This window comes from Panthera tigris, chromosome A3 (genome assembly GCF_018350195.1).
Source record: "Panthera tigris isolate Pti1 chromosome A3, P.tigris_Pti1_mat1.1, whole genome shotgun sequence".
NCBI lineage: Eukaryota > Metazoa > Chordata > Mammalia > Carnivora > Felidae > Panthera > Panthera tigris.
In genome coordinates, this window is record NC_056662.1 from 26008416 (window position 1) to 26020000 (window position 11585).

General features: G+C 46.1%; 1 protein-coding gene across 2 annotated transcripts in view; it reads left to right on the forward strand.

The window, feature by feature from the left end:
- The first annotated feature begins 269 nt into the window (after positions 1-269).
- The window catches only part of COMMD7 (COMM domain containing 7), a 22422-nt gene continuing 11106 nt past the window's right edge, over positions 270-11585 (forward strand). Inside the window, exons 1-3 of one of the 2 annotated variants that reach the window (XM_042980645.1) lie at positions 270-446; positions 7611-7664; positions 7758-7860. In XM_042980645.1, coding sequence (XP_042836579.1) covers positions 363-446; positions 7611-7664; positions 7758-7860 — 241 coding nt within the window. In that variant the 5' untranslated portion in view covers positions 270-362. The remainder of the gene's footprint in view (positions 447-7610; positions 7665-7757; positions 7861-11585) is intronic. The other variant, XM_042980644.1, reaches the window with a different exon arrangement.

Below are 11585 nucleotides of genomic sequence, written 5' to 3' on the forward strand. Positions count from 1 at the left end.
GGGATCACGTTACAGATAGGGAAACTGAGGCTCAGGGAGGCCAAGGGTATTGAGGTGTTCTGGGGTCACCTAGCGGGAGATCCGGCATGGAATCCCGCGTTTCGCGGCTGGGCTCCTCCGGGCTCTCCAGGGGTCGCAGCGGCCGCACGCTCCTGCTGCTCAGCCAGGGCGCCCTGCCCCGCCCCGGGGCCCGCGCGTGTCCGCGGCTCCGCGAGTGCCCCGCCCCGAGGCCGGCCGGGGGAGGAGCGCGGCGGCGGCCGGAGGGCCCGTGGCGAAAGTGCGGCTGCGGAAGCTCGGCGAGGCGGACGGCGGCGAGGGAGGAAGCTGGGAGGCGGCGGGCGCTGCGAGGCCGGGCCGACGCCATGGGCCGCCTGCACTGCACGCAGGACCCGGTGCCCGAGGCCGTGGGCGGCGACATGCAGCAGCTGAACCAGCTGGGCGCGCAGGTGGGCCGGGCGGCCGGGGCGCGGGCCCGCGACGGTCCCGAGGGCCGAGGGAGGGGAGGGGTGTGGGCCGAGGGCCGCCTGGGGGCGGGGAGAGTCCGGGGCGCGGTGTGGCCTTAGGGACGTTCTGGGGCGGGCTGCGAGGGAAATTGGGGTCTGAGGACAGTTCGGGGGGCCGAGGGCTCTAAGGAGGCCTTAGGGCCAGCTGAGGGGTCCCGGGGGCGTGGGGACTCAGACGTGGGACTTCCGGGAGGCGTGAGAACGGGGAGGGATCTCGGAAGAGGAATTGAGGGGAGCCTCGATGAGGCTGAAAGCATTGTGGGGAACCGAGGGAACAGACTGGGGTGTCGGGAGGCCTAGGGAGTTTGGGGAGTTGTGGAATTTGAGACGTTCAGTAGGGAGGCCAACTGCGGAGACTGAGGGTCTTTGCATCCTCTGGGAGCCCGGGGGTGGGGGTGGGGGAGCCTGGAGTAGGGGCAGGTAATCCGGGGTCGCATGTGGGTTTGGGTAATGGCCAGGCCAGGGTGGGACTGTCCTACCTCCCAATTAAGAGGAATACCTGGCAGTCCTCAAAGAAAGAAGCCATATAGTCTACCCAGTGGAGGACCCCTCCCCCGCCCCCCACCTTGATAGTGGAAGTGGGGAGGCTGATTTTTGCCTGTTCGGGCAGCAAATGCCAGCCAGCCGACTTCCTGTCCTTGTGCTGGCCGGATGCCCTTTTCAAAGCACCAAGGCAGCGAAAATAAATAGGTTAAAATGACACTTCTCACCACCATTGTAAAGGTGCATCTGTTTCCCCCTACCAAGTCTTAACTTCCCAGGAGATGGGGTTCCCTGTCCTTCCTCTCAGCATCCCCTACAACCTACTGTTTTCTCCTAAAGTAATTGCAATGCCAGACATATTCTGAAGCCCCTTTGTCCAACAGAAATAAATTGCGAGCCACAGGTCTAATTTTACATTTTCTAGCAGTCACATGTAAAAATTAAAAAGAAGGTGCCTGGCTGTGACTCTTGATCTCAGGATTGTGTGTTCAAGTCCCACATTGGGAGTAGAGATTACTTGAGAATAAAATCTTTAATAAATAAGTAAAGAAATAAACAGAAAGCTGATTTAATGTTTTCTTTAATCCAGTATATTAAAATACTATCATTTCAACATCTAATCCACATAAAAAATATCAATGGGGGATATTTTACTTTTTAGTACTAATTTTTCTTTTTTTTTTTTAATTTTTTTTTTTAATGTTTTTATTTTATTTTGAGAGAGAGACAGAGTGTGAGCGGGGAAGGGGCAGAGAGAGAGGGAGACACAGAATCCGAAGCAGGTTTCAGGCTCTGAGCTGTCAGCACAGAGCCCGACGTGGGGCTTGAACCCACAAACTGTGAAACCATGACCCGAGCTGAAGTCGGTCGCTTAACCAACTGAGCCACCCAGGTGCCCCTGTACTAATTTTTCTGATTCTGGTGTGCGTTTCACATTTACAGCATATCTCAAATTAGACTAGCCTTTTTCTTTTTAATAGGGTTTTGAGTTTTTTTTCTTTATTTTAGAGAGAGAGCCCAAGCTGGGGAGAGGGGGAGAGAGAGAAAGAATGAATCTCAAGCAGGCTCCATGCTCAGCGTGAGCCCAACAAAAGACTGAATCCTGCCACCCTGGGATCATGACCTGAGCTGAAATCAAGATGCTCAACCAACTGAGCCACCCAGATGTCCCTAGACTAGCCTTTTTCAAGTGTTTAATAGCTACATGTGGTTAGTGGCCACTGTTTATCATACAGCACTTCTAAGTGCTTTTATGTGTATTACGTCATTGAGTCTTTACAGACACCCTAGGCAGTAGGTTTTATTATCATCCCCATTTTACAGATTAAGGAAACTGGATCACAGAGTGGTTGAACAAAAATAGCTGTCATTTATGGAGCATGTACCATGTGGCAGGCACTGTTTTCATTGCTTTATGTGTAGCAACTCTAAAAGGTAGGTGCTGTTATAATTCCCATTTTACAGATAAGAAAAACGGTTCAGGGAAAGAAATTGACCTGTTTTTTTTTTTTTAATGTTTATTTATTTACTTTTGAGAGAGAAGCAGGGGAGGGATAGAGAAAGGGAGACACAGAATCTGAAGCAGGCTCCAGGCTCCAAGCTGTCAGCACAGAACCCGACGCAGGGCTCGAACGCCTGAAACGTGAGATCATGACCGAGCTGGAGTCTGACGCTTAACTGACTGAGCCACCCAGACACCCCAGAAATTGACCTGTTTAAGGTCAGGCACTGGGGGTGGTAGAGCCCGGAATTCAGGACCTGATGCTCGATTTTAGATTCCGGGGAATTAAATATACAGAACAGAGCTTTCCAGATGACCTCCCTACCCAGGTTGCTTAGCTTTTACTTGTATGTGTGGCAAGATTTTCTGGAAGACTTCCATGTGGAGAATAAAAAAGATTCTGCTGCTAAAAAACTTTTTTGAAGCTACAGGATGCTATGACGCCTAAGGTTACCTCCTCCAACTTGGTATTCATGGAAAAATATAAACCACGTCCTTTAAAACCAGAGCTTGCTTTTTACTCATTCTAACCTTAAACTACACTCTGGACCTTTCACCCTTTTCTCTTAAGTTTATTTATTAATTTTAGTAATGTCTACACCCAGTGTGGGGCTCAGACTCACAACCCCGAGAGATCAAGAAGTGCGTGCTCTTCTGGCTGAGCCAGCCAGGTGCCCCTTTACCTTGGTTTTTAACACAGAAAGCTTCTTCCTGATGAGCAACTTAGCAGAGTCCTTTCCCTGCCTTTTGTTGGGTGATCAGATTTCCCCGAGTACCCACTCTATTAGCTGAATTTATTTTGAAGTCTGAGGCCTAGATATCAAGGAGAAAAAGAATCATTGTATTAATGTGGGCATCACCATTTGTTGCTCACTATGTGGGTATTTATCTGAATGCCCTACTGTGCCCAAATAGCCAGTAAACACAGTGAGGTGTGCAAAGGGTTGATGGACACAGCCTCTTATGCTGGGGAAATTTTGATTTGCTAGGGCAGGTCAGAAAATGGAGACAAAGTACAGTGCTGAGTTCACCTAGATACATCCTGTAATGGCTTGGACCAGTCCTAGGTAATGTGGAGCCTTGAGAATATGATTTTAAAAATCATAATTTTGGGGGCACCTGGGTGGCTCCGTCGGTGAAGCGTCCAACTTTTCACTCAGGTCGTGATCTCACGGTCTTTGAGTTCGAGCTCCTCAAGCTGTGCTGACTGCTCAGAGCCTGGAACCTGCTTGGGATTCTGTGTCTCCCTCTCTCTCTGTCCCTCCCCTGCTCGCTCGCTCTCTCTCTCTCTCTCTCTCTCTCAGAAATAAATAAACATTAAAAAATATTTTTAAGGGGCGCCTGGGTGGCTCAGTCGGTTAAGCGGCCGACTTCGGCTCAGGTCACGATCTCGCGGTATGTGAGTTCGAGCCCCGTGTCAGGCTCTGTGCTGACTGCTCAGAGCCTGGAGCCTGTTTCAGATTCTGTGTCTCCTTCTCTCTGTGACCCTCCCCCATTCATGCTCTGTCTCTGTCTCAAAAATAAATAAACGTTAAAAAAAAATTAAAAAAAATATTTTTAAAATAAAAAATGATTTTTAGAATGGTTATTTGAGAGGAAAATCAGAAAAATATAAAGAAGAATGAGGCGCCTAGGTGGCTCAGTTGGTTGAGTGTCCGACTCTTGATATCAGCTCAGGTCGTAATCTTGCAGTCTTGGGAGGTCATGGACTCTTGCGTGGGGAGCCTGCTTGGGATTCTCTCTCTCCCTCCCTCCCCCCATCCCCCCTACTCCCACCTCCCCACTGTCCCCCTCACGTGGGCATGTGTGCACTCTCTCAAATTAAAGAAATGAACATTAGGAAAAAAAGAAATGGTCTGTAATCCTCTCATCTAGCTATAAATGAAAGCAACGCATGCAGTTAGAAAATTTAAACAGTATTCAAGGTATAAAGTTAAAATGCCTGTTTCTCTTCTCTGCAGAAATTGACATTTTAATAGTTTCTTGTGTATCTTTGGAGAAAAAAAAAAGTCTGCCTCTGCCTGTATATATATGGGTAGCCTTTACAACATTTTCTTTTTTACACAAGAGATTAGACTAGCCTCTTTCTCTTTTGCATGATATTCTTTGAAATGCATCTACCGTAATTTGTTTAACTAGCCCTCTGTTAATAGACACTTCAGTTGCTGTCAGTCTTTTGTTTTTCTGAACAGTGCTGCCGATGAACTGCTTTGTGTAAATGTGGCTGGGTTTACCTTTGGGAACATATCTGAAGGGTGTTCTTCCTGCAATCAATTACTAGGTCAAGAGATATGAGCATTTAAACATTAGATATGACTATCAGGGCGCCCGGGTGGCTCAGTGGGTTAAGCGTCCCACTTCAGCTCAGGTAATGATCTCATGGTTCGAGTCCCACATGGGGCTCACTGCCATCAGTGTGGAGCCCACTTCAGATCCTCTGTCTCCCTCTCTCTCTGCCTTTCTCCCCACTCGCACTGTCTCTCAAAAATAAACGTTTTTTAAAAATAAATTAAAAAATAAAAATTAGATATGACTATCAAATTGCTGTCTGGGAAGGTTGCCCCAGTTTGTCCTCTCATCAGCAGTGGGAGCACATCTGTTTCCTGGCACTTACTTGCATCAGCACTGGTGTCATCAGACCTTTATTTTTGAAGATTTGATAAGTAAAGCAGTGGCATTTCCTTATTTTGCTTATTTGCATTTCTCATCTGGAATGATCTGGAGCATCTTTCCATGTATTCGCTAGTGAGAACAGTTAAGATTTTGATTTCTCGGATGGCGATGGGCAGGTGAGCATTCCAGAGGGAGACAGCTATGCAGATACAAAAAGGCAAAGAATGAGGAAAGTGTTTAGGGAGATTTATTCAACAAATACTTAACTATGCACTTTCATTAACTAAGGCTCTGCGACCATACAAACGTATACAAGGAACCTTCTCTGCTAAAGACAAGTCTTTTCTTATCAAGATTCAACATTCTAAGTGCCCTCAGGCAAGGTTCCAAGAGGGAGCCTTAGAAGTTAAGAATCTGGGTAGGTCACTTTCTCGTTGGGAGGGTCATTGTGTCTTGGCAGAGCATTGAAGGATAAAGGAGGGTTTGGAAAAGTAGAGATAGGGATGGGGGTCAGCATGTCCTGCAGACCAGATTAAGTTGAGGCTCCCCTTGAGAGGAGACATGGGGGAATGAGGCCTCACAGGGAGGTTGAGCCTGAATGCTAGGCTGAGGCCTGGAAATAGAAAAGCTGCTGGAGGGCTTCACAGCTGCTCTCTTTCTTAAAAGGCTCAGGGTGGTAAAGGGTCAGCCAAAGATCTGATGGTCCACAGATTCAGAGCTGAAAAAAAAAAAAAAATTAAATAAAGGAAAACTCACAGTTTGAGGACACTGTCTGAAGCTTGTCCCTGACTTTTCTTGTTTTTACTATATAGAATCAGCAGTTAGGCAAAGCTATTATCATAAATACCACAGAAAGGCAACCCCTGGGTCAGCATTGGTTAAAATGTTTCCAGGGAATATCTATGAAGTTTTGAGAAGGTAGATACTTATGTGCCATTGGCTGGTGGAAATGTAAATCCATGCAACTTCTTTGCAAGGCAACTTGGCACCATTTTACACAGAATTTAAAATGCACATATTATTTGACCTAAGAAATTTTTAAAAAGTGTTTTGTAGACACGTATGTCAAAAAAATATGTGGGAGGATATTCATTGCAGCATTGCAGTAACATCAACAAAGCACATGTGCGCACACACGCATACACACACACACACACTAATGTTCATCCCTAGGGAGCTAAATTATACTGTCTATGCAGTTGAATACCATGCACTTGTTAAAAGAACTGGGTAGAGGGGCACCTGACTGGCTCAGTCCGTGGAGCGTATGTCTCTTGATCTCCGGGTTGTGAGTTCAAGCCCCCTGTTGGGTGTAGAGATTACTTAAAAATAAACTCTTGGGGGGAAAAACTGGGTAGAATTATATCTACTGACAAGATCAGTCTCTAAGATATAATTGAATGTAAAAAGGCAAGATGTAGTGTGTGGGTTCACTTACATCCCATTTGTATTTATTTAAATTTTTTTTAAGTTTATTTATTTATTTCGAGAGACAGAGAGGGAGTGCAAGTCGGAGAGGGGCAGAGAGAGAGGAGAGAGAGAATCCCAAGCAGGGTCCACACTCAGCACAGAGCTCAATGCAGGGCTTGAACTCATGAACAGTGACATCATGACCTGAGACAAAGTCGAGAGTCAGACACTTAACTGAGCCATCCAGGCTCCCCTAAAATAAAATCTTTAAAAAAAAAAAAAAAGAATAAGAGTGTGTTCTAAGACAGTGTATAAGGAAGTGTAAATTTTACTGTTTTGTTATATACATAATGTTTATTGTGGGGGAAGAAATCCAGAAAATATGGATAGAGAAAACAGAAGAAAATAAAAATCACCCAAAATCTCACTCCACAGAAATAACTGCTTTAAAAAACAAGGTAGAGGGACACCTGGGTGGCTCAGTCAGTTGAGCACCTGACTTCGACTCAGGTCATGATCTCATGGTTTGTGAGTTCAAGCCCTGCGTAAGGTTCACTGTTGTCCGTGAAGAGCCCACTTCAGATCTGTCCCCCTCTCTCTGCCCCTCCCCCACTTGCGTTCTCTCAAAAAAAAAAAAAAAAACAGAGAAAAAGTTTATGAAGTATGTTAACATTTGTGTGGGGCAGAATAAGAAATTATATATTTGGATTGGCTTATGTTTGAATAATAAGTATGTGGAAATATAAACAAAACAACTGCTATTAATCTTCCAATGATTTTCCTTTCAGGCTGTGTGTGTGTGTGTGTGTGTGTGTATTTGGACCCTTGAGATGTGCATGTGCATGTGTGTGCATACACTCACAGTCTCTTAATACATATCTCCCAGGTGTTCCACTAAGATATACAAGTTTTTCAGACAATATGGTGATACTGATATATTGACACTGGGTAGTGGGTATTGTGAATATTTGAACTATAAGATGATCAGACAGGTGTCAGCACCTGTGTGTTCTCTCCAAAGGGTCTATACGTGGATGAGATGTGGGAACACTGAGCCAGGAGTAGAATTTTGCTGATGTTCTGTGTTATTCTCTTCACAGCAGTTCTCAGCCTTGACAGAAGTGCTTTTCCACTTCCTAACTGAGCCAAAAGAGGTAAAGTACCTTGTGATAAGGAGAGTGCTGAGTGTGGGTCTACAGCCCTGAGATGCTTAGAAAGTGAAGGCCTGGCTTGTTCCCTCTCTGCAGGTGGAAAGGTTTCTGGCTCAGCTCTCTGAGTTTGCCACCACCAATCAGATCAGCCTTGGCCCTCTCAGAAGCATTGTGAAAAGCCTCCTTCTGGTTCCAAATGGTGAGTAGCCTCTCTTAGCAGCTGAGGCCAGAGACGTTCTTTGAACAGTGTTTCAGACCACGGAGTTGGCAAGCGTGCTTTGGGCGCTGAGCCAGTGCATTCAATGGAGAACCAGACGTGGGCGGGACTCAGTCTAGGAGGGAAGCCAGGTACACAGATCACCGCAGTAGAGTGAACTAGAGGTACAGCTAAAAGTGCAGTCTGTATCCCAGCTTCCATCCCCAAACTGCTGTCTGGTCCCCTGCGCAGTGTATAGAAATCGAGAGTAGGCAGTGAGCTTCCTTTTGCGAAATTAGAGCAATCTGGCAAAATATTTTGAATTTACTGATTTTTAAAATGGGGCTTATCTCTATATATTTTTAAAGATTTTATTTTTTTTGTGGGGGGGCGCCTGGGTGGCTCAGTTGGTTAAGTGTCCGACTTGAGCTCAGGTCATGATCTCAGGGTTTGTGAGTTCAAGTCCCACGTCGGGCTCTGTGCTGACAGCTAGAGCCTGGAGCCTGCTTCAGAGTCTGTGTCTTCCTCACTCTCTCCCTTCCCCGCTCATGCTCTGTCTCTTTCTCTCTCTCTCTCTCTCTCTCTCTCTCTCTCTCTCAAAAATAAATAAACATTAAACATCCAAGGTGGGACTTGAACTCACAACCCGGAGATCAAAAGTCACATGTTCTACTGATTAAGCCAGTCAGACAGGCACCCCACGGGCTTGTATTTTTTTTTTTAATGTGGTAAAATATGCATAATGTAAAATTTACCATTTTAACCATTTGGGGCTTATATTTTGTACGTGGTTTTTCGTTTCAGATTTCTGGAAATTAATTTTCGTTGTTTTTTTTTTTTTTCAAAAATATTAGTCCACAATGGATTCAAAATAGAAAAGGTCTTCCATGACAGATGGTTTCAGAGGTAGAGTTTGCCTAGAGCAATCAGGAAAAGTTTCTAGCCAGGAGGGAGGCGATCACAAAGGTTTAGCTGTAGAGATATCCATTACAGCACTGTTTTGATGGTCTAGAACAATTAGAAACCAATAGCCCAATAGTTGGAGATTAGTATAATGTGCTGTTTCTACAGGGGAACATCATGGGGGTCAAAAATTCATGTTCTGAGTTAGGTAGACGTGGGCCTGTCACTCGATGAGTAGTGTGACTTTGTCCAAGTACCCTATGTCTCCCAACCCCAAGCAGCAGCCCCTCTCTCACGTTTTCCCCCCAGTCTGAGCTTTTTCTTGGTGTGTGGAGGGGGCTTGTTTTGAAGACTGAGATAATATAAAACATATGCTTAACATAGTACCTCAGTAAAAGGTTGCTCTAATTTTTGAAATTCTGTAATAATTTAAAAAGACGCTATCAAGGAAATGTAATGATATGGAAAATCTTTCGCAGTATAATAGTTTAATAAAAATAACAGTTTATAAAACTGTTTAATAAAAATAATAGCTTATAAAACTACCACAGTCCTACTTTTGTAACAAAAACAAAAAAGAATGTTAACTGTGACTGTATTATCTGGGTGGAGGGTCAGCAGGTTGTCTTGTTTATTGTTGGCTATGTTTTGCCTAAAAAGTTGCTAGAATTTGGCAACTTAATTAAAAGTTCATTTTATGTAAAGAGGGGCGACATTTGAGCCCAGTCTCAAAGAATGAGTCGATGCTGACCCGGCTGAAAGTGGGTGAAACAGCATCCCCGGTTTGCACGTTTTACAAATTAGTAACGGGCTGATGTTCCCCAGGCTCTCAGCCCGGTGCTGCTGCGCTGAAAGTTGGGCGCCCTCCCATGTCTCTGTGCAGGTCCTTTCCTTTGCCTGTCATAGGTTCCTGATGTTCTGGGGGCTCGAATCAGAACCTCCCAATGTTTCCAACTGTGACATTTTCTCATCCTCTGTGTGTGTGGTTCTCGCATTTTTTGCTCTCGTGGCGGGTTAAAGGCACGTGAACCGAAGGCTGTAGGAGAATGTGCGGTCTTTTGTAACGCGGGCATACATTTTTCATTGCACACCTACAACAGTGCGGAGCTGTTGGAGAGTCAGAAGGGAAAGATCCCCTTTGACCCTCATGCTGCTCTTGTCTGCAGACACCATCGCAATTTAATTTTGCTGTGTATCCTTTTATATTTTCACACGCGTGTGCATTCATGTTCTGTTTGCCGTAAATGGTGGTAAACCATAAAAGTGCTCGTGCAGCTTGTATTTTGTCATACCTGTTACGTCATGGGGACCTGTCCATGTGAACCTCATTCTTCTCAGGGCTGTATGTGCCGTGGACTGGATGTATCTTTTAGCCATCTGTCTCCTGCGGCCGGACATTTTAGTTCTAGCCCTTCACTCTTAGAAACAGTGCCGTGGTGAATATCCTTAGGACATTGTGCCCGCCCGAGTGTGAGCGTTAGGATAGCTGCCCGGCATGCAGATCTTCTTTCTCATTCTCTAGCCTACATCTGTGGGAGTGGGTTTGTCTGCAGGTGGGGACCTGTCCACCCAACAGCTGTTGTGGACACTGATTTTTCAGCAGACCTCTGTCTTCTGGCGTCCCTGCCTCCCTCCTTTGCTGTCTTCCTTAGCTCTGCTCCCCATGCCCCTCAGCCCTGTCAGACTGCCTTCACCCCTCCCCAGCCCGGGAACTCCCACCAGAAAGCCTTCCTAAACCACTTCAGTCTGCAGTGACCTCCCTTCCTCTCAGCTCCCGAGAGATGGTATTTATCTACAGTTACCATTTTGGGCCACAATCACTTACAGTTTTCTATTGTTCCTGCTGTTTTACATGTGTCTGTTTTGTGGCTTCGACAGAGAGCTTGTTCTTTGAAGTCAGAGGAAGATCTCGTACTTCTTTCCTGAGCCAAGGTTACAAGTAAAGTGATGACATGAAGCGATGCTCAGTATATGCTGCGTGAGTTGAACTGAACTTGGGGGATCCTGTCGCCTCCCAGGGGATGTCGGGCGTACGTTTTTCAGGCAAGATTGGTTGTCATTGTTTACAGCAGATCATTTTCTATAGGTGCAGAGAACCCCAAGGAACTCAGCATACCAATCAAGAGATGGGCTTTGCAGTCTCACGTGGATTTGAGGGTCGATCACATCACCTATGTAGCTATTCAGCCTTGGGCAAATCAGCCTCAGTTTCACATCTGAAAAATGGAACGATAAGAGCAGTTTATGGTGGTGGCATTAGGAACGAATGAGTTAATATATGCAAAGCACTTAATTCGGTGCTTGCTAAGCTTCGCTTTATGTATTGTAGTTGGTTTCGGTCCTATGACTCCTCAGACTATGAGGACTGAGCAGCTGAGAGAGTGTGACTTATAAGTCACTTGTCCTTTTCCTCAGCCCGGAATAAGTTCTTAGTCCTTCGTGCCTTCTTGTGGCAGTGGCGTCTCCAACGGGGCTCTTCCATCCCAGGTTCCAGCCTGGCCTGGAGTACGGTCTGCAGCACAGCGGGGGTCACGCTGCACCTCTGAACTGTTTGCTTCACATGATGACATCTGTAGCCCTCAGAGTGGCGTTCAAGGCCTTTCCCAATCTCATCTGAAATACAAGGGCCTCGAGGTCCTCACCTCCTTCCTCATCCCAGGCCTGCCTTGCAGTAAGACCTCCTTGTTAGAGCTGGAGGAGCCTCAACCCTCCGGATCAGTTGTCCCCAACTCGGTGTTTTCATCCAGAAAAGGCTTATGTGGTCAGCTAGAAGCAGGAAATACTGTCCCCTCCCACTCCCCCAGCCTTGGAACCTTGAAGAGACA